This window comes from Barbus barbus, assembly GCF_936440315.1.
Source record: "Barbus barbus genome assembly, chromosome: 3".
NCBI classification, from domain to species: domain Eukaryota; kingdom Metazoa; phylum Chordata; class Actinopteri; order Cypriniformes; family Cyprinidae; genus Barbus; species Barbus barbus.
Window position 1 is genome coordinate 31,006,763 of NC_136731.1, and position 21,165 is coordinate 31,027,927.

The following is a 21,165-nucleotide window of genomic DNA, read 5'->3' on the forward strand; positions in this document are numbered from 1 at the left end:
TGGTTACAAAAAAATAACCTAAAAAGAACGTTTCCCTAACGTTAGTATTTGGTCCCCCCCCCCCCCCCCCCCCCAAAAAAAACGGGAACCAAAAACTAACGTTAGAGTAACGTTCAGTGTTTGCTGGGCTTTAGATTGAATATATAAAGCATTGTGTTTGCCTACCATTAAATCATTATTGATTATGATTTGATGAATTTGGTTATCAATTTTTGTTATAATATTGTTACAACATACTGATGAGTGTAGCTGTCTTATATATTTCCCCAGAAAAGGTGTTAATGTTCTTTATGTTCTCGCTTCATTTTAGGAAGCCGTAGTACTAAGCACGCCTGATTGATGAACGAATGGGCTTTGAATGGATCTCCTCATTGAATCTAGTTACATGCACAAACGATTCGTTTCCGAACACACACACACACACGTCTTGGTTTTTGTGGTTTATGGGGACTCTCCATAGGCGTAATGGTTTTTACTGAACAAACTGTGTGTGCTATTGCCCTACACCAACCCTACACCTAAACTTAGCCCTCACAGGAGGCTTTGTGCATTTTTAGATTTTCAAAAAAACACCATTTAGTATGTTTTTTAAGCCTTTTGAATTACGGGGACATAGGCAGTGTCCTCATAAACCACCTTCATATTGTAATACCTCTGTCATACCCATGTCATTATACAAATTTGTGTCCTCATAAACCACAGAAACACACACACACAAAAATGTACCCTGCCACCTTACGGAAGGAATTTAAGGTACTACGTCATGACGTATATTACGCCACAACATAAAAGAATCACTACTGAATCGAACCGTTCGGAAAAAAACGATGCAACGAAACTTTTATTCGCTGCAGTGAATCTTTAATATTTTAGAGGTGTCGAGCATTATTTTCAGCGCCTTCTAGTGTCCTTGGAAGATAAAAGAGGATCGCTTGAAACAACCAACCAATCGATGGCTTGCAAAGTGATTGCATCATTACAAACCGGCCAATCAGAAGCAGGCATGAAACAAACCACGAGCTGAGAGTTTTTACACAACAGAAGGAAGAGTGCCATTGTCAGGTGTGTAACGTGCTAGAAAACAGTTTGTTTAGTGTTGTTATTTTATCCTGAGTATAGCAATCTTTCTGTTTAGTTTAACATATCTCTCACAGGAACTAAATAAATATTTGGAAGAACAACTTTGAGCATTCGCCGGAGGTAAGTAGCTAGCTAGCGTGATGGCTCTTGAGAATAGAGGGGGTACCGTTAACTTAGTCGGTTGAGTTTTGAGAAGTGTTAGTTCTCTAAAACACTGCGCAACAAGCTTTTGATTATATCGTTATTTAAATATAAAATTATTCAAGTTACATGTCAACGTCTTCTTCATTCGTTATTAACGTGATTTCTGTCGGAGCCTGAATCCGCTGACTGCTAATAACTTTAAGCGGCCGGTTTGTTGTTAGCTAGCTAACGTTAAGTTAGCAAATTTAAGACTGATGTCTTTACATATGATGGTGATAGAAAGATGTGTTCTAAAAATGTTTACTTTATCGGGACTTCATGCTTATTTTATCCGAAACACAACTGCATACCGCTTTATTGCAGTTTTTAAACAGAGATTTAATTTTGTTGTTATTTTAGCTTAGGTTATAAATCCTTAAGTCTTCAGGTGGTCTAATAAGTCTCACAGTCCTTAAATAATGACATATTGTTACTGTTAAAATTGTAGCCTAATAGTGAGTATCTTTAGGTTTAGGAAAAATATCTTTAGGTTTTCAAAATCTTCTACTCCCCCCCCCCCCCCCCCCCCCCAAACTATATTCTAGAATATTCTGGTAAATTTCACAGATTTTGCTCTGGTATTATCATTTCATCATTATGAATGCTTTCGGCTGACGCGTCAACAATGTTTTTATATAATATAATGTAGTTTATATATTTTAGTATCAATTCATTCTTATTACTGCATTTTGTAATATATTGATGGCCATTATTTTCCCAGTAAACCTGACTGAACAGCAATGAGTGACCCTGAGCCTGCAACATTTGCATCTGTTGAACAAGAGAGGGACTACTGGAAGGAACAGGCTGCCAAATACCAGCAAAGGTACTTCCGTGTTGTTTTTCATTCATTATGACATTTGATCTACATTGGATATAAAGGAAAATAAGGCAGTTTTGCAGAGCCCATGTTTGTTCCTAAACACTTGGGATAGAACAAAGTATAAGATCTTCCTTTACAGCTCACATTCAGTCATCGTATTGAATCACTGCTTGTTCAGGGCTGAGGAGGCACAGGAGGAGCTGCAGGAGTTTCAGCAGATGAGTCGAGACTATGAGGCAGAGCTGGAGACAGAGCTGAAGCAGTGTGATGCCTGTTATCGTGAGCTTCTTACGACCAACAACAGACTCCGCATGGAACTAGAAAATTACAAGGTACTCTGGTGCATCATAGACACATGGTTAATAAACTGATTTATGGTAGTCGCTTTTAGATTTTGAAGTACTTGGCTGGGTGGCTCGCCAGTGTACTAGATTTCTCTGATACATGGAGAGCCTATGCTACATTGACCTAATGCTGACCTAAGGTGCTAGTTGACCCTGTGCTGGGAATGTGATTGACAGGCGATCTGACCAATCACAATGCTGAATTTGCCATTTTGTCCAACAAACAAACCAGACAGGAGAGTAGATTGACCTTGGTTAAACTTGAAAAATGGTGTATAGACATCTTTCCACAGTTGAAACAAGATACCTTCTGATGTTCATTCATGTTTATTTCATGCTATAACTAGTAAAGAGGAAGAAATTATCATTTCAAGTGCTAGTTGAACTGAGGCGCTACAGCGATTTGTCACGTCATATTAAAGAGCCACAAGACTGTACTTTATTACTGATAATTGTTAGAATTTATTAAATGACAATTTGAAAGCTAAGACTTTGTTTCATACTAGAAGTAACCTGCTCTGTCTTGTCTGTTGGCATGTTGTCAGTTTCCTCTTTGCTCCACAATGTATTTTTCACTGCTTGAGAACATGATGTGTGGCGTGATATGCCATGACTTAGGGTCGGGTTTTTGCAAAGGGTCAATTATATGACCCATACTTTTGTAAGCAAAAATGCAGATGACTACAGTTGATTGCAAATACATTAGTCACAATGTAAGTGCTTCTGACTAAAGATCAGTGAAGTTCATATAATATTTAATCTCCAACCTCTTTAAAAAACACTAGGCTATGGGTCGATTTAAATGAAAACGTACCTAAACAGTTTGCAAACCTGATTTAGCTGTCATTGCTGCAAAAGGTGGCTCAGTAAAATATTACATGAAAAAATAGTATGTAAGTGCTTATTTTTCTAATACATCAATTTGATCTATTAGCTCAAACTATATGTGAACAACGTAATGATGTAAACTGAATAAATTTACTTTGAATAACTTTGACACTGATGTCTCATAAAGCACATTAAGAGGGTTTTATCTGTAATATTTTAATACAAATTTTTATCTCAAACTGACGTTCATTTGTAAGCATATAACCACAGATCAAAGCCATTTGAGTCTTCTTTAGCTGAATGTGTACGTCCAGAAGGTCTGTGTCAGTTTTTTTCAGTGCTTACTGAGAACACAATCACACATTCACACACAAACAACAGCGATCCAGTTCAGGATGAGGAAATCAGCTGATGCTTATTTCTGCATCAGTGTCTGGAGGGTATGGAGGCTCACTCATGTTTTTACTTGGCGTTTGTTGCACAAACATGGTTGTAAAGCCATGTTGCAAGATTAATTTAAAAGAGACCTAAGTCAAGGTGCATTTAAATGCATAATCTCATAGCATTTGGCATTTCAGTTGACTACAATTACATCTAGGGATGGCTCCATACCACAATTTTGGCTTTGGTACAATACCAGAATCTAATACCTCGGTATTGATACTAAATCGATACCATAGGTGACATATAAGCAGCCTGAAAAGATAACTGAATTAAAAACAGTTTTATTAAGTACATTGCATGAAACATTAGCTGTGTCTCATTTAGAAGGATGCGTCCTCCGGAGGTCGAATCCTCTGTAGGTCGCATCCTCTGTAGGATGCGTAAGGAAGTGTCCTCAACCTAGAATTAAAAACGAGACTGCCTTCGTAGGATGGGAGGAAAAGGAAACAGGAAGTATCACATTGATATCTCTTGTGTGCACATCCGCCGGCGCTGGCATTTTTCAAATTAACGATGGTTGTTTACGGCGACGCAAAGAATTGTGGGTTATCTGTAGCAGCTGTGACGAGTTGGCTGCCTCCCCCTTATTATCGTCACCACCCCATCCCGTATTCGCCGCCCTTCACCAGGCTCCCGACGGGAGTGGGTGTGTGAGAGAGGAGGGGCGCTGAAACAGCTAGGGCTGGCGATGTGTGATGAGGCGCACCTGAACCAAATAGAGCCTCATCACCGCAGCTGTTTAAATGCCAAGCGCGCCTCTCCTCGAAAGACCAGTCTCTTCCCCGTGCATGCACGTTGGTGTCCTCGTGGGTCCAGAAAGAGTGCCGCCGAAGAAATGAGCTGCCAGACCCGTGGTCCGGACGAGTACCGCACCCGCGAGACGGCTGACGGGCCAGGATGCCGGGCCATATATACCCCTGGAAGCGGCGCGGGCCAAAGGAGGACGAAGCCCCGGACCCGAGAGGGGAACGCGTGCGGCCGCCGGACGCCGCCCCTTACCTGGACACTTCCTTTCAGAACACTGCCCCCCTTCACAAACCCCACAGCACGACGAGGACACCAGATCCCCTGTTTATTTTGGACACTTTAACCCCTTTTGGACACTTTATTTTATTATTTGTTTAATAAAAGCCTCTACGAGGTCTGACGTCACACCCACTGTGTCTTTCGTTTGCTCTTCATGTCACACAGCGAAGGATACATCTGATGCATCCTCCGAATTCCTGTGAAAGAAGGATGCATTTGGAGTGTCCTACTTGCTTTTCTAAAATGAGACAGCCTCGATGACGCATACACCCTTCAAATGAGACCTTCGGAGGACGCAGCCTTCTAAATGAGACGCAGCTACTGTTGCTGGGTCACATGAAACACGTGTTGCTTGTTTTCAAGCTTAAACATTTTAATGATACAAAAGTGCTATAATCAAAATTGAATTTTTTTTTTTTTTGAGCGATTATTTATATAGGAATTATGTAGCGCAAGTTTTATTTTTTTATTAATTTTTTATTAACGTATCTGTTTGATCCAGCTTGTTCCTCTATTTGCTGTTTTCTCATCAATTTGGATAATTACTGTACTATACAGTGAACAACAGTGTGTCATGCAAAATGAGCAAAATCATAATATTGTAACGTTTGAAATATCAAATGTACTGGTATTTTTCCAGTACCGGTATATCGCGCAACCCAAATTACATACCAGCTGATTAATCACAATTAATTGCCTGTATCATTATTTGCTGAGAAAGCCCCCAAATGTTGATAATTCAAAGACATTATTGTTGCGGATGAATGCAATAAAAAATCAAATGTTTATGTACTCCATTCAACCTTAATAATAAGAGCATATTAGAATGATTTCTGTTGGGTCACCTGTCTGAAGACTGGAATAATGGATACTGAAAATCCAGCTTTTCCATTACAGGAATAAATAATAGATTAAAATATAAAATAGTTATTTTAATTTGTAATATTTCACAATATTACTGGGGTTTTTATTGTATTTTTGATTACATAAATACAGCTTTGGTGAGCATGTGACCTTTTTCAGAACCTTTAAAATAATATGACCAACTTTTTGAATGGTGGTTTATTATTTTGTTTGATATTCATATTTCTTTATTTCTAGTTTTGTACATAAGTACAATACTAGTAATAAAGAAAGTAAAGTAAGAAAGTGTAGTTTCTCAAATGCGTTTTTCTTTATCTCATCAAATATCTGTTTTCCCTCTATTTATGTGGTCATTTGTATTGTTTGCTAACAGGAGAAGTATGAAACGCAACACTCTGAGGCAGTCAGGCAAATCTCAACTCTAGAAGGAGACCTGGCAGAGACCACAGCCATCAAAGACCAACTGCACAAATATATCCGGGAGTTAGAGCAAGCCAACGATGACTTGGAAAGGGCTAAGAGGTGTGTTTAGTGCTTTTGCCAGTTATATATGTCATACAGATATTTTTGACTTTAACAATTTATTGCTAATACCTGTCTATCATGTTCTTATAGGGCGACTATAATGTCACTTGAGGACTTTGAGCAGAGAATGAATCATGTTATAGAGAGAAATGCCTTCCTTGAGAGCGAGCTTGATGAAAAAGAGAATCTTCTAGAATCAGTACAGAGATTAAAAGACGAAGCCAGAGGTAATCTCAAGGCAAACCTCTTTGCATATACACCATTCACTCATATCTAACTGACAAACTTCCATTTTCATCGATAATCAGTAGAATAATCACCTGATTTGCCAGTCTCAGATGTTTTAACAGACTCTGTGTGCTGATTGTGTTTGCTGTCTCCTTTCTCCTCGGGGCAGATTTAAGACAGGAACTGGCTGTTCAGCAGAAACAGGAGCGCAAGTCATCGATCAGCCTTCCTAAAGATGTAGAGAAGCCAGAGGCCACACCCGCAAGACCCTCGTCTGTTGTTACCTCCGCCCTCCCATCTCTCCACGCCACACCCTCCAGACCTCCAGGCTCAGGGACTGCATTCAACACCCCCTCCGCTTCCTACAGCAGAAGTGAGCACAAACACAGCATGGCCACTAATTTCTGTAAGGGCCCCTAACTGGCCCAAGGACAGTATGCAATGGTGTGACTCAAAGTTTCTTGTTCGTGTCTTTTGCATGCTGTGCATTATACTTGAGTTATTGCAGTTTAATGATACTAATTAACTTCCTTTCATGCACAACATCAACATTGTATTTCGCATACAAGAATTTTGAGTCAACTAAATGAAGGGAAGGATTGGTAAAGGAAAGAATGGGGAGAAAGAACAAATTTGAAGGAAGGAGAGGAAGAAAATAACATTTCCCGCATCTTCCAGCCTTAGATTTCTAACACTTAAGAGTTTTGATTTATTAACTTATTTTTATCTGTCATGTCCAGTTGAAGGTCTGACTGGAACTCCTCTCACCACATCTGCAAGGATATCTGCCCTCAACATTGTTGGAGAACTGTTGAGGAAAGTTGGGGTGAGTCCAAGTGTAACTGTGGATATTACCAAAAAATACACACTCTTTCAACTGAGGTTGGCCTGTAGTTTGGATGATAATGTTCTATGTCCCTTTGTTCCCTTTTCAGAACCTTGAGTCAAAGCTGGCATCATGCAGAGAGTTACACATCCATGAGAAAACACCCAGCCGTGCAGCAATAAGCCAGGGTACACCAAGCATTTCACGGGAAACCCCAGAAATCCCATCCAACACAAATGGATTGTATGATAAGGGGTTAGTCTCACTATTAATTTCAGTGCATCTCTGTAATTGACCAAAATGATCTGACTTGTTCATAATAATTCTTCTCCAAACTTTCTCTGTTTTGTGTTGCAGGATGGTGAAACGATTGGAGTTTGGAACAGGACCCAAGATAATGCTGTGAATGAAGTACTATTCACCACCAGTGCACAAGCAGGTCTTTTGCTCTCACATCATTGGGAAAACATGTATTCCTAAACCATTAATATGAAAATGCATTATTTTCAGGAGCTGAATCATATCATATGCCCCGAGTCTTCCACTATCTGAGAAGGGATCTGCTTTTACATTTATATCAACCCTGTTATTGTGTCTGTGGACTGAAACTGCTACCTGTTGTTGTACTATTTTGTTGGAGATTTGCGTTGTGTTTTGCAGATGTACTATCTCTTAAACTCACACTGTTTGTTTTTTATTTTTGTTTGTGTTGTTTTTATATATCTGGTGATTATAGCAGTTTAAAAATGTATCTGCACTGTAATTTTTATTTGCTCCTTTTTTGGGACCATAAATTGGGAGACTGTTGCAGGTGACTGGCAGATTTACCCCTGCAGTCCCATTATATTTGGCACTAAACTACTGATCAATGTCCAATGAAACGTCAACTGCACATGCTTATTGTTGGTCACAGGACTGGAGCAAGGTATATAGCAGGTTCATTTTTAATACAGAAATACTTGAGTTTATTTTTTAGAAACTAGCATTTTAATGATATATGAGTTTGTTACTAACTGAATGTCATGTCTTTAGTGTTTTGATTTGTAAATTCTAAGGATGTTGGTGAGATGTTATCAGCTGAAGCTGTTGTTCATATCGTTGCCTTGTGGCGGCTAACGTAAGTAACCAACAGTAGCCGAAATGTTTATGGTTGATCCTCTCTGGGGCCTTTTTGTTTCTAGTAATAGCTAGTGAACTCAGTCAGTGCCATCTTTGTTTTCAAAGACTACAGTGCTACAGTACTGGAGATTAGTTGCTGTCATATCATGCGCTGAACATGAATTTAATGTGCCTTAATTTTGTGGCCATAATAAGCTTTGCCTCAAAGTTAATTTGGAGATTGGGAACTTACTAGCCTGAAGGGAGTTGCAGCTTCTCTTGCTATTCTTCCCAATGTATTAACTCTCTGATATGTCAGGGATTCCGAGAGGAGAAATTGAATTCTGAGTGGAGTTTAATCGCTTAGTTTTCACGTTTCTCTTTGAGTTGTAGATTTAAGTAACAAGCAATATAAATACTTCAGTGAAGGGTACAGATAATTTTATGTTAAAAGAAATGTAAGGAAGAAGTGATACATTATATTATCCATATTAGAGGTACTAATGAAAAATTATAGAAATAGAGTATGGTTGATAGGAAAATTTAGCACATTTGATCGCACCATCTCAGGGCCTGATGTAAGCAATAACCTCACTAAAGAAGTCATTACAGTTCAAATTCTGTCAAGTATTTGTCTCTGTATGCATAAGACATGCACAGTTGCCAATTACTGTCATCATGGATTTTCTTTGTTATTAATGAACCTAAACATCTGCAATGTCCTCAGCAAAGGCAATGCTTAGTTTATCCTGTCTGTAAAACCATTTCATTGTTGGTTAAACCATAACCTTCAAAATAAATGTGTAGTTAACAGGACTGGTTATTTGACTTTTATTTCCCTACAGAAATAGTATTGTTAGAGAAATGATAGAACTCTTGGTTATGGTCCTAAATGTATCACATGCAAGGCACAGCTATTGATCTATGTTGAAGCAAAAAATACAATTTAGGTCAACAAAAGCGACATGCACTTTGAATTAAGAAAACTTTGACAAACGTAATTTTTTTCAAAACATCTCTTTAAAGGATAAGTTTGCAGATTTCCATCCAGCTTTGCATTGTTGCAGTGTCGGTATTGTATGTAAATGAATGTGTACTCTTTCTCCATGTTACCTGCACCCAGATATCCCAGTTAATTTGTCAGCAGGAATGCAGAAGTTTGATCTGTAGTTTTAGTTGTCATTTTGCATCATCTGGCAGACTTCAGACATTTCCAGGGATTTTGTTAAAAATACAGATTGAACATGAACAGTGGATTAAAGATGCATTATGGGTGTTTAAGTTTTTGGCAAAAGGGAATGCCACAGGGGTTTTCTGTGGTTTCTCCAGTTATGTAGACCTACCCTCAATTTCTACTCCCTTGCCAGCCAAGTTTTATTAAAGCCTCAACTTGAAAATGGCAAATTACCCCCTTAATGCATAACATGTAGTAATAACAATACATACCATGGTACAGTGTGGTATCACTTTTAGTATCACTTTGTAGTACTTTGATAAATACTATGCCATTGAACAGTTGATAGAATATGGTATTGCTATGGTACATGATCAAAAACCATGGAGGTACCATGGTACATTCTGAGTGTAAAAACCCCATTAGAATTAGTCAGGTGTTGGAATCAGTGAAGCACACACATAAATACCAAACCTCGTTTTAGGAGATAGTCAAGATTAAATAAACATAAATTATAATTCAGAAATGGCAAAAACAGATAGTGAAAGGCTTTGGGAATTAATTCTTTAGTTGTCATCCTTGGTGCCATTGATTGGCTCGATTTGAGGTTCCTCAGGTTGATGCACAGGAGTAGCAGGACCGTCATCTTCTGGGACCTCAGATGTTTCCATCATGCTCCTGCGTGTTCTTCTAAAGCTCCCACCTCCACTATGCCTTAATGGACTGCTGAAAGATGAGTCACTGCCACGCCTGAGGAACATACAAAGAATTAAGAAACCACACATCTCCAAACAAACCCAATGCAAACTTATGTCTCTTAATGTATGTTACTGTAGAATGCAATAAGGAGGATGTCAATAAATGGGATTCTGGTTTCACATTACAGAAAGGGGTTACTGCAGAACAACCTGAGTTTGCTCCTGAGTGAAGACACTTCTCGGATCAGGGCATCATTGGCCTCAGTGGCCTCATTCAGCTCTTTCTGAAGTTTACGACGGGCAGTAGTGGCACGCTGAGACTCCTCATCGCTCTCCTCCACCTGCAGCTTAAGCTGTCTTGCTCACAGATTTGCTTTTTCAGCCTACAGGAAGGATGACATCAGTCACTTGTCAAAGTTATGAGAAGACATGGAAAATCAAAAACTCAAATGCTGAAAAAGAATACTTCATACCTGGTCCTTAAATTGCTCTGTCTGTTTTCGTTCATCCTCTATCTGAATCGTCAGTTCTTTTAGTTTCTTGTCTTTCTGACGCATGGCCTTGGCAATAGTTTGTCTCTCCCTGTTACAAAAAATGTCTAGTTGGAATCCCTTTGTCTTTACATCCAAATCCATCTTAACACTGATGATCTTACCTGCTCTCATGGTCCACTTGGTCCTCCATTTGTTGTAACTTAGTCTCCAGTGCAGCTATAGAAGCCCGTTGCTTGGACTTGACCTGTCCCTCCATCTCCAGCAGCTTGGCCCTCAGCTCTTTGTTCTGCCTCTCCATTTGCTGCCAGCCACTCTCCATCCTCTGAGCATTGGAGCGTTCAACATGTAGCTCGCTGGTCAGCTGATCCACCTAGTTATAGATGAAAACGATCTGCGTTATCGCCTCAAAAGAACACCTTCACTACAGCATACAAGTGGATGAATGGTACATTAACCCAATCACCTCCTTCACACTTCTCTGCAGTCTCTCATTGAGCGTCTCAATGTTTGCCTGTTCCTCATCAAGTTCCTCTTCCAGCTGTTGAATTTTGGCTTCCAGGCGACGCCTCTCATCAGACATGCCAGATCTATCAGTGGACAGTCATTGCATATTGTATTTTACAGTTTTAAAATTCAAATGATTGTAATTTCATTTTTCCATTTTGCAAATATCAACATACTTTCCAAATGAATCACTTGCCATCTCCCCTGCTATCTCATCTCTCTCTCGCTCAGCCTGTTTGCGGGTTCTCTCTGCTGTAGCCAGCTCCTACGAAGAAATTGACAATTGTATGGCAAGATTTTTAAGCCTATTGCAATCAGCCATTTGGTATCATCTATACCTCCTGTAGGTGTAAGATTTCTGCCTCCATGGCTCTGGCCTTTCTCTCAGATTCTCTAGCTTCGGAAAGAACCTCCTTGTGGGATGCTCTCGCATCTTCCTGCTCCCTCTGGGAATCTTTCATCTGCGTCTGTTATGGGGAAGAAAGCTAACAGATGAAGTTTAATAAAGGCTTGGGAAACTCCAAAAGAATTTGAAGGTTTGACCCTCTGACCTGAGTCTTGCGAAGCTGTTTAATGGCCTCATCCCTCGCCCTACTGATTGCATCAACTTGGTCTTCAAGGTCCTGCAAATCTCCCTCAAGTTTCTTCTTGGCAGCTGCCAATGAAGTTATCATTTTCTGCTCGTCTTCTAGCTCAGTCTCAAGCTCACATACCTGTGTGTCAAGTGAGAAAATATTATATTTATATATATAGATATATAGATAGATAGATATAGATAGAGATAGATAGATAGATAGATAGATAGATAGATAGATAGATAGATAGATAGATAGATAGATAGATAGATATATATATATATATATATTATAAAATAATACAAACCCGATTCCAAAAAAGTTGGGACACTGTACAAATTACGAATAAAAAAGGAATGCAATAATTTACAAATCTCATAAACTTATATTTTATTCACAATAGAATATAGATAACATATCAAATGTTGAAAGTGAGACATTTTGAAATGTCATGCCAAATATTGGCTCATTTTGGATTTCATGACAGCTACATATTCCAAAAAAGTTGGGACGGGTAGCAATAAGAGGCCGGAAAAGTTAAATGTACATATAAGAAACAGCTGGAGGACCAATTTGCAACTTATTAGGTCAATTGGCAACATGATTGGGTATAAAAAGAGCCTCTCAGAGTGGCAGTGTCTCTCAGAAGTCAAGATGGCAAGAGGATCATCAATTCCCCCAATGCTGCGGCGAAAAATAGTGGAGCAATATCAGAAAGGAGTTTCTCAGAGAAAAATGGCAAAGAGTTTGAAGTTATCATCATCTACAGTGCATAATATCATCCAAAGATTCAGAGAATCTGGAACAATCTCTGTGCGTAAGGGTCAAGGCTGTAAAACCATACTGTATGCCCGTGATCTTCGGGCCCTTAGACGGCACTGCATCACATACAGGAATGCTACTGTAATGGAAATCACAACATGGGCTCAGGAATACTTCCAGAAAACATTGTCGGTGAACACAATCCACCGTGCCATTCGCCGTTGCCGACTAAAGCTCTATAGGTCAAAAAAGAAGCCATATCTAAACATGATCCAGAAGCGCAGGCGTTTTCTCTGGGCCAAGGCTTATTTAAAATGGACTGTGGCAAAGTGGAAAACTGTTCTGTGGTCAGACGAATCAAAATTTGAAGTTCTTTTTGGAAAATTGGGACACCATGTCATCCGGACTAAAGAGGACAAGGACAACCCAAGTTGTTATCAGCGCTCAGTTCAGAAGCCTGCATCTCTGATGGTATGGGGTTGCATGAGTGCGTGTGGCATGGGCAGCTTACACATCTGGAAAGGCACCATCAATGCTGAAAGGTATATCCAAGTTCTAGAACAACATATGCTCCCATCCAGATGTTGTCTCTTTCAGGGAAGACCTTGCATTTTCCAACATGACAATGCCAGACCACATACTGCATCAATTACAACATCATGGCTGCATAGAAGGAGGATCCGGGTACTGAAATGGCCAGCCTGCAGTCCAGATCTTTCACCCATAGAAAACATTTGGCGCATCATAAAGAGGAAGATGCGACAAAGATGACCTAAGACAGTTGAGCAACTAGAAGCCTGTATTATACAAGAATGGGACAACATTCCTATTCCTAAACTTGAGCAACTTGTCTCCTCAGTCCCCAGACGTTTGCAGACTGTTATAAAAAGAAGAGGGGATGCCACACAGTGGTAAACATGGCCTTGTCCGAACTTTTTTGAGATGTGTTGATGCCATGAAATTTAAAATAAACTTATTTTTCCCTTAAAATGATACATTTTCTCAGTTTAAACATTTGATATGTCATCTATGTTGTATTCTGAATAAAATATTGAAATTTGAAACTTCCACATCATTGCATTCTGTTTTTATTCACAATTTGTACAGTTTGTATTACAACAGAAGAACTTTTTTCCCCAATTGCTGACTGGAGGAGAGTAAGGAGTCTACGAGAAGTGTCATGCAGTTCAGGAAGACCTACAAAATCAGATATTGCTTACCCATTGAGCAACAAAAATAAAATCAAAGAAATCTATCTTCACCTGCTTGAGCAGTTGTTTCCTCTTCTCTTCATTTTGCTCCTCTCTGACCTGCAGGTCTCTTTGAAACTGGACTTTGAGGGACTGCATATTGACTTCCAGATGGAGTTTAGCATCCTCTGCAGTCTGTAATTCATCCTCAAGTTCCTCCATTTGAATCGTCATCTCTTCTACTCGAGCCTCCAATCCACGTTTTGCCTTCTCCAGCTCATGGACCTTCCGTAGTTTTTATACGCAACATTCAGTAATCTAATTTCTGACAACTGTGTTGATTCATGTGATTCATGCTACTGTAAAACACAACTTACATTTCTGCCCACGTCGTCCTTTGAACTGATCAGATCTTCCATCTCAGTGCGAAGTGTCTTGTTGAGTTTCTCTAACTCTCGAAAGGAACCCTGGGATTCTTCGAGTGCTCGGATGAGGGCCAAACATTTGGTCTCTTTCTCCCGTGCCTCTGCCTCTGCGCAGTCACGCTCCTGAGCATACTTGCTGGAGATGGTCTCATCAGCAAGCATCTTAATGAGATAAAAAATCACTTAATAGCAGTCATTTTAACAAGACCAGATGAAACCTCTAAATTATCTAAGATAACAGAGTGTGTTAAAAATGTAAAAGACTGGATGACCAGTAATTTTCTCCTATTAAATTCGGATAAGACCGAGATATTTCTTATTGGACCAAAAAAAAAGTACACAGAATCTCCTAGATTAAAATTTGCTTCTAGAGAGATGTACTGTTACTTCCTCTACAGTCAAAAATTTGGGTGTTATATTAGACAGTAAATTGTCCTTTGAAAATCATATTTCCCATGTTACAAAAACAGCATTCTTCCATCTTAGAAACATTGCCAAGCTTCGAAACACGTTACCTGTTTCTGATGCAGAAAAGCTAGTTCATGCATTCATGACCTCTAGACTGGACTATTGTAATGCACTGCTAGGTGGTTGTCCTGCATCTTCAATAAACAAGGTACAGGTAGTCCAAAATGCAGCTGCTAGAGTCTTTAGAAAGGTCAAGAAAATATGATCATATTACCCTAATTTTACAGTCTCTGCACTGGCTACCTATTAAGTTCTGTATCAGTTACAAAATATTACTACTTACTACTTTTAAAGCCCTAAATGGTTTAGCTCCTGCGTACCTAACTTGTCTTCTGTCACGCTACAATCCATCATGCTCCCTAAGGTTGCAAAACTCTGGAATTTTGGTAGTACCTAGGATAGCAAAGTCCACTAAAGGAGGTAGAGCTTTTTCACATTTGGCTCCCAAACTCTGGAATAGCCTTCCTGATAACGTTTGGGGTTCAGACACACTCTTTAGCCAAGCATTCACATAATGTGTCTCAAAAAATATCTGATCAAATGCACAGTTTCATTCTTTTGCTTGGGTTGAACACATAATTTTTTGCTCAGTTGGAACAGTAGCTACGCTATTTTTTTCTCTATTACCTTCTCTAGCCCATTTCACACTGCACATTGGTCTCGGAAAATTGCCGGAGTGCCTTCTGTGTGAACGCAAACACGTCCCGGGATTGATTCCGGGATCGATCCCGGATTGGGGACCTAGTAACATTGCCGGGTTCAGTCCCGGAACGACCGCTGTGTGAACAAAAGCCAGAACCAATGCCAAAGGCTGATGACGCGCGTTATCATGTGACTCTTTTATCAGGTGTTTTGAAGGCAGATCAACATTCACACAACGAAAAATGTGTAAACTGGAATGAAGCAGCGATCGGAGCTCCTCACTATCCGCGCTGAAGCTGAAATCATTCGCCAATTTAGTGAAATGGTGTGCGGCGCATTCACGTCACATGAAATGTCACGTGTCTTTACGGGATCTTTACAGGTTGTGTGTGAACGCACACAAAGATTCCGGAAAATCACTGGCAGTGTGAATAAACCAAAATCAAACGATCCCGGGATGATTCCCGGAACACATTACCCGTGTATTTTCCGGAATCTCTGTGTGAAAGAGGCTTCTGTTTCTCCCAAGGGATTGGCATCCCATGGTAACTAGAAATTACACAAGCTTCAGTCTGGATCCAGCCCTTACAAACACCTGAGAAGAGATGATGCCAACCCCCCAGAGGATCTCAAATAATGCCAAGCCTCAGACAACATACAAAACTACCAAATTTTGCATTACATGACATTAACTAACTGCTTGATTTTTACCATACATTTCCGCCATATGGACATCAACTTGAGATAGCCACCACTGATAAGCTATTACTAAATATAATGTAGAAACTTAAAGGAGTCATATGATGCGATTTCAAGTTTTGCTTTGTCTTTGGAGTGTTACAAGCTGATTGTGCATAGATAAGATCCCTGAAGTTGCAAAGACTAAAGTCTCAAAACCAAAGAGATATTCTTTGTCAAAGTTAAGACTCTGCCACGCCCCCCTAAAACGACTCATTCAAACACGCCCCCACATGTCTATGTCAGGATGTGGAAATATTTGCATAATGCAGCCCAAATGTTGATGCGAGGAAAGAAGGCGTGGTTTCAGTAACTGCAGTTAGTGTTGGTGCAGCCATGACAGGGAGCTGTGTGTTTCTAGGTGAAGGCAAAAGCATTTTATAATGACTGTTTCCTGAACCTAGGAGAGGAGGTAATTCTGACTTTGCTCTGACAATCTGGTGTTTCTGAATCAGAGACTGTATGTTTTGTTATTAGTTTAAGTATTTACTATTGACTGTTTAAATGCAGAATTTTGCGCGTCTTGTGTGTGTTTGTGTGTGAGAGAGAGAGTCACAGCGCAGCGTCGTGTGTGTGTGTGTGTGTGTGTGTGTGTGAGAGAGAGAGTCACAGCGCAGCGTCGTGTGTGTGTGTGAGAGAGAGAGTCACAGCGCAGCGTCGTGTGTGTGTGTGAGAGAGAGAGAGAGTCACAGCGCAGCGTCGTTTGTGTGTGTGTGTGTGTGTGTGTGTGTGTGTGTGTGTGTGTGTGTGTGTGAGAGAGAGAGTCACAGCGCAGCGTCGTTTGCGTGTGTGTGTTGAGAGAGAGAGTGAGAGCCACAGCGCAGCGTCGTGTGTGTGTGAGAGAGAGAGTGAGAGCCACAGCGCAGCGTCGTGTGTGTGTGTGAGAGAGAGAGAGAGTCACAGCGCAGCGTCGTTTGTGTGTGTGTGTGTGTGAGAGAGAGAGTCACAGCGCAGCGTCGTTTGTGTGTGTGTGTGTGTGAGAGAGAGAGTCACAGCGCAGCGTCGTTTGCGTGTGTGTGTTGAGAGAGAGAGTGAGAGCCACAGCGCAGCGTCGTGTGTGTGTGAGAGAGAGAGAGTGAGAGCCACAGCGCAGCGTCGTGTGTGTGTGTGAGAGAGAGAGAGAGTCACAGCGCAGCGTCGTTTGTGTGTGTGTGTGTGTGAGAGAGAGAGTCACAGCGCAGCGTCGTTTGTGTGTGTGTGTGTGTGTGAGAGAGAGTGAGAGCCACAGCGCAGCGTCGTGTTTGTGTGCGTGTGTGTGAGAGAGAGAGTCACAGCGCAGCGTCGTGTGTGTGTGTGTGAGAGAGAGAGAGAGAGAGTCACAGCGCAGCGTCGTTCGTGTGTGTGTGTGTGTGAGAGAGAGAGGGAGAAATGGTCACACAATCGCGGCTTGTGTTCAAACACATATGAGCTTCATCACTGTGTCTGTCACGCGACTCTGTTCCCCTCTCGAGCTTGAACTGATGGTAAAACTAAGGACATTATTAACTGTCTTTCTTTACTATAGTTTTGAAAGCTGAGGTTTGCGATTGTGGAAAGGGGCGTTACGCTTGTGGTGTTCGGCCAATCACAATGCACTGTGCCAGTTGGCCAATCAGAGCAGACTGTGCTTGTCGGAAGGAGGGGCTTTGTAGAAAACTAAGCTTTTTAAGAGAGGCGGGGCATAGAGGACCTGCAATAATGTACAGTATTTGAAAAATAATGTGTTTTGAACAATAAAACATATCAACATATTCTGTTACACCAAATACACAAAATAATGATCTTTAAAAAAAGCATCATATGACCCCTTTAATTTTCTGTAAAGCTGCTTTGCAATCATTTGCATCAAGAAAAGCGCTATACAAATAAACTTAAATTGAATTGAATTAATTGTGCTGACGAAATTAAGAAAATAGCTGACGCATAGAAATGCAACCTGATCAAATTTCCGTTGTTTCTTCTCCAGATTTGAAACCAGCTGTCTCTGGCTGTCCAGGTCCATCAGCACATCCTCCAACTCCTGCTGAAGATGATTCTTGGTCTTCTCTAGCTTGTCATAGGCTGCAGCTTTCTCCTCAAACTCTCCAATTGTGGCTTCCAGATCCCTCTGTAGCCTTCTCTTGCTTTCTTCAAGCATTTGGAAATTGCTGGAGTACTCATCCAGCTTCTTCTTTGCATCTGACAACTATAGTAGAAGCAAACTTATTGTAAATGAAATTTGCCCCATTTGTACATTTTTTAATTTATTTTGGCATAACTAATTGTCATATACTGGGATGCTTAATGAAATTTTTGAGGGTGTTCTTTGCAAATGCGAGTGACTGGCCTGTGTGGTAAGGCTGGAGGCCTGTCTCTCCACATTCCTTCGGACTTCTGCCTCTTCTTCTATTTGTTCCAGCAGACTGTTTCGTTCATCCTCCATTTGACGTAGCCGAGTGGAAAAATTAAGTTTTTGACGGGTCTCCTCAGCAAGTAAGTCCTAAATAAGCAGATAGGCATAACATCAAGAGCTAAGTGCTTCTCAAAAATCATAATTCTGTCACAATTCTTTTTTAAACCCTAATTATGATTCCTAAAATATAAAGGAAGAAAAAAACAGATGTTGTCAGATGTTTTTTTAGCTGACAATAAAATAAAAAAAATGACTTCAGTGTTTGGAAATCACAATGAAATGTTTATTTTTTTCAGAACTTTTCTAATGACTCCAGTTTGAAAACACCTGCTTTAGATGATAAAATACCTGTGTATCCTGGAGCTGTGAGTTGAGACTTGCAACATCTTTACCCAGTTTGATGTTCTTGCTCTCTGCTTCATTGAGGATGTTATTCACATTGTTATACTCCATCTGAGTGTTTTTACAAAAGACATCCATAAATCAGGTGTTTCTATATAGAAACCCTGCATTGAATCTATAGTAATCATTTATGGGTGTTTATTTAGAGCACATGTCTGAATGTAAAACTCACAGTCAGTTTAGACAATGCATCTCCAAGCTCTTCCCTCTTCTTTTCGCTTTCACTGAATCGAGTCTGAAGATCAGCAAGCTGGGTCTCCACCTTTTTCTTCTTCTGTTCCACATCCTGCTTGGCATTACTCAATGAACGAAGGTCTCCATTCAAGTCTACAGCCTCCTTCTCTAAGGCCTGTTTCGCCTTCTCCAGACTGGCCTTGGCCTGTGTTTCAGGCTCAAATTGATTTCATTTAATCATTTCGCAGGATATTACTTAAGAGATTAAAAGTACTGAAGTACCTAATTGAATGGTTAATGTTGTTTTAGCACTGTCATTTTTTGTTATATGCCAGTGCTAAGCAGTTTTCTTACCCGTTTGGTTTGCTAGCTGTTCACCAAGTTCATTTACAGTCTGAGCATGTTTTTGTTTCATCTCATTTACTTGAGCCTCATGGCTTCGGCCTTCCTCTTCTATCAACTTCTTCATCATTGCCACCTCCTGCTCTCTCTTAGCCCTGTCCAAAAAAGAGGCTAAGACTAAAATCTACTCTACCGTGTTCCATGTAAATGGTAAAAAGTAATTAATGACTATTTGAAAGTTACAGATTTAAATAATCACCGTAGCTCTTGTTGTGCTGCTGTGGTGTCTAGTGAGTCCTCCAGTTCAGTCCTCAGGGCCGACAGCTCTTCTTCCAGCTCCTTTCTGGCCTTTTCTGACTTTCTACAAGTCTCCCGCTCAGCTTCGAGCTCATCTTGAAGCTCTGAGACTAGCCTGTCCATTTCCTGTATCTTTTTCAGAACATTGCTCTTCTGAGCTGATTCTTTTTCTATGCTGGTCAATATACAGATGATCCGTTTACAATTTACAATGAGCAGTGAAGCAATATCTTTGAACTGTCGTGTGAGTAACAATGTACCATGCCTGAAGCTCCTGAATTTCCACTTCACCTCTGGCTTGTTGTGACTTGAGTTCTGCCATCTGGGTCTGCATGTCCTTCAGTTGTTCCTGTACATCATTAAACTCAGTCTCCAGTTTACGTTTAGCTTTCTCTACATCCTGCCGACTTTTCTCTTCCTTCTTCAATCGAACTGCACACACACAGAAATGGGAAACGCTTCACAGTATTTACTTGAGGTATTTACTTATTATTTGATATAGCAATTAATTTGGTTAGGATTCAAATTATTTTCAACTACAGAGAATTCCATACTATAAAACCAAAAGTCACAATGAAAAACCTTCAAGATCTGAAATCATAGATTCATGTTTAGTCAAGTTTTTGGATTTCTCTTCCTCCTCAGCAAGGTTGGAGCAAAAGTCAGCTAACCGCTCCTCCAACTGTTGCTTCTCCTAAACACACAGAAGCAGCAGTCATATTACTCAGATCTGATATTCATTTTATCAAAAAGTATAATGATGATCCAGATAAAACTACCGCCTGGTGAAACACAATACAAGCCTTCTGCAACTTGCAGTTTTGATCTTCCACGATGAAAAGATCTTCCTCAAGTTTCTTAATCTTCCCATCTGCAGCCCCACTTTCCAGTTGAAGCTTCTGTCTGGCATTTTCTTCTTCTACTAAATGTTTCTCTAAAACTTGCACAAAACAATAGATGAGTACAGTTTTATTATTTACTTTTTCCATTTTCTTTTGAAAATCTTATGCTTTGACAAAAATGAGAGCGAGAGAAAAAGTTATAGTAAAATTACAATTAGCAAATTAAAGTCTCAGTATTGTTCCACTTAGTCTGTGATAACTAATCACTGCTCAACCTTGAGTTGTTGTAGCAGATTCGCCTTCTCTTGCTGAAAGACCTGGCTTCGCTCCTCCTCCTCCTCGAGTCGAGCCTCCATCTCTTGCAGCACTTCCTTCAGCTCTTGCTTCTTGGCCTCCAGCCGTATCCTCACCTCCTCAGACTCTGCATACAACTCTGCCTCCTCCTGTAGTTTGGCTTGTAGCTGGTTTCTCTCCTCTACCATCTGCACTCCAGCCAGTATGGGTGTATTGATAGTGAATCAGTATGAATGAATGCACCATTGTAGTTGAGGTTGGATCACATATTGTTCTGCTCTTGTACCTGGTTGTTACACTTTAATTTGTACAGAGATATGCAATATTTGACTCATATTCAGCGACGCTATTGTCTTTTTTCCCCTTATGTTTGTGTGTCAATCACAGCTACATAAAACCAAAGGCCATTTAGCCACAGGTCACTGCATCTTTTGCTGTGTAAGTTCTTTTTCATTTTTTTCTTTGAATGTCAAACACATTCTAAGTATTTATATTTGGTTTTTA

General features: G+C 40.2%; 1 protein-coding gene and 1 pseudogene across 11 annotated transcripts; one reads left to right on the forward strand and one right to left on the reverse strand.

Annotated features, from left to right (window-relative positions):
• Positions 1 to 796: 796 nt before the first annotated feature.
• LOC306850170 (nuclear distribution protein nudE homolog 1-B-like) lies at positions 797 to 9,083 on the forward strand. 10 transcript variants are annotated; one of them, XM_079385645.1, is made up of 11 exons: positions 1,020 to 1,062; positions 1,136 to 1,200; positions 1,985 to 2,089; positions 2,265 to 2,418; positions 5,966 to 6,114; positions 6,208 to 6,344; positions 6,515 to 6,718; positions 7,086 to 7,171; positions 7,281 to 7,426; positions 7,529 to 7,582; positions 7,682 to 9,083. In XM_079385645.1, the coding sequence occupies exons 3-10, from the start codon at positions 2,004 to 2,006 to the stop codon at positions 7,575 to 7,577; spliced, it is 1,011 nt and encodes a 336-aa protein (XP_079241771.1). In that variant the 5' UTR covers positions 1,020 to 1,062; positions 1,136 to 1,200; positions 1,985 to 2,003; the 3' UTR covers positions 7,578 to 7,582; positions 7,682 to 9,083. The 10 variants fall into 10 exon arrangements, with proteins under 10 accessions (XP_079241766.1, XP_079241765.1, XP_079241762.1 ...); XM_079385642.1 differs by having other exon boundaries at positions 1,033 to 1,062; positions 7,529 to 7,610; XM_079385644.1 differs by having other exon boundaries at positions 1,033 to 1,062; positions 1,155 to 1,200; positions 7,529 to 7,610.
• Positions 9,084 to 10,323: 1,240 nt separating this feature from the next.
• Positions 10,324 to 20,849, reverse strand: LOC306858699 (annotated as a pseudogene). Its single transcript has 19 exons — positions 20,635 to 20,849; positions 20,329 to 20,459; positions 20,108 to 20,219; positions 19,786 to 19,957; positions 19,488 to 19,700; positions 19,241 to 19,383; positions 18,885 to 19,091; positions 18,659 to 18,763; positions 18,245 to 18,397; positions 17,855 to 18,103; positions 14,044 to 14,253; positions 13,739 to 13,951; positions 11,691 to 11,852; positions 11,478 to 11,606; positions 11,316 to 11,404; positions 11,099 to 11,222; positions 10,797 to 11,005; positions 10,615 to 10,723; positions 10,324 to 10,524 (listed from the first exon to the last, which is right to left on the reverse strand). The product of its transcript is annotated as an uncharacterized misc_RNA (transcript).
• Between the last annotated feature and the right edge of the window lie 316 nt (positions 20,850 to 21,165).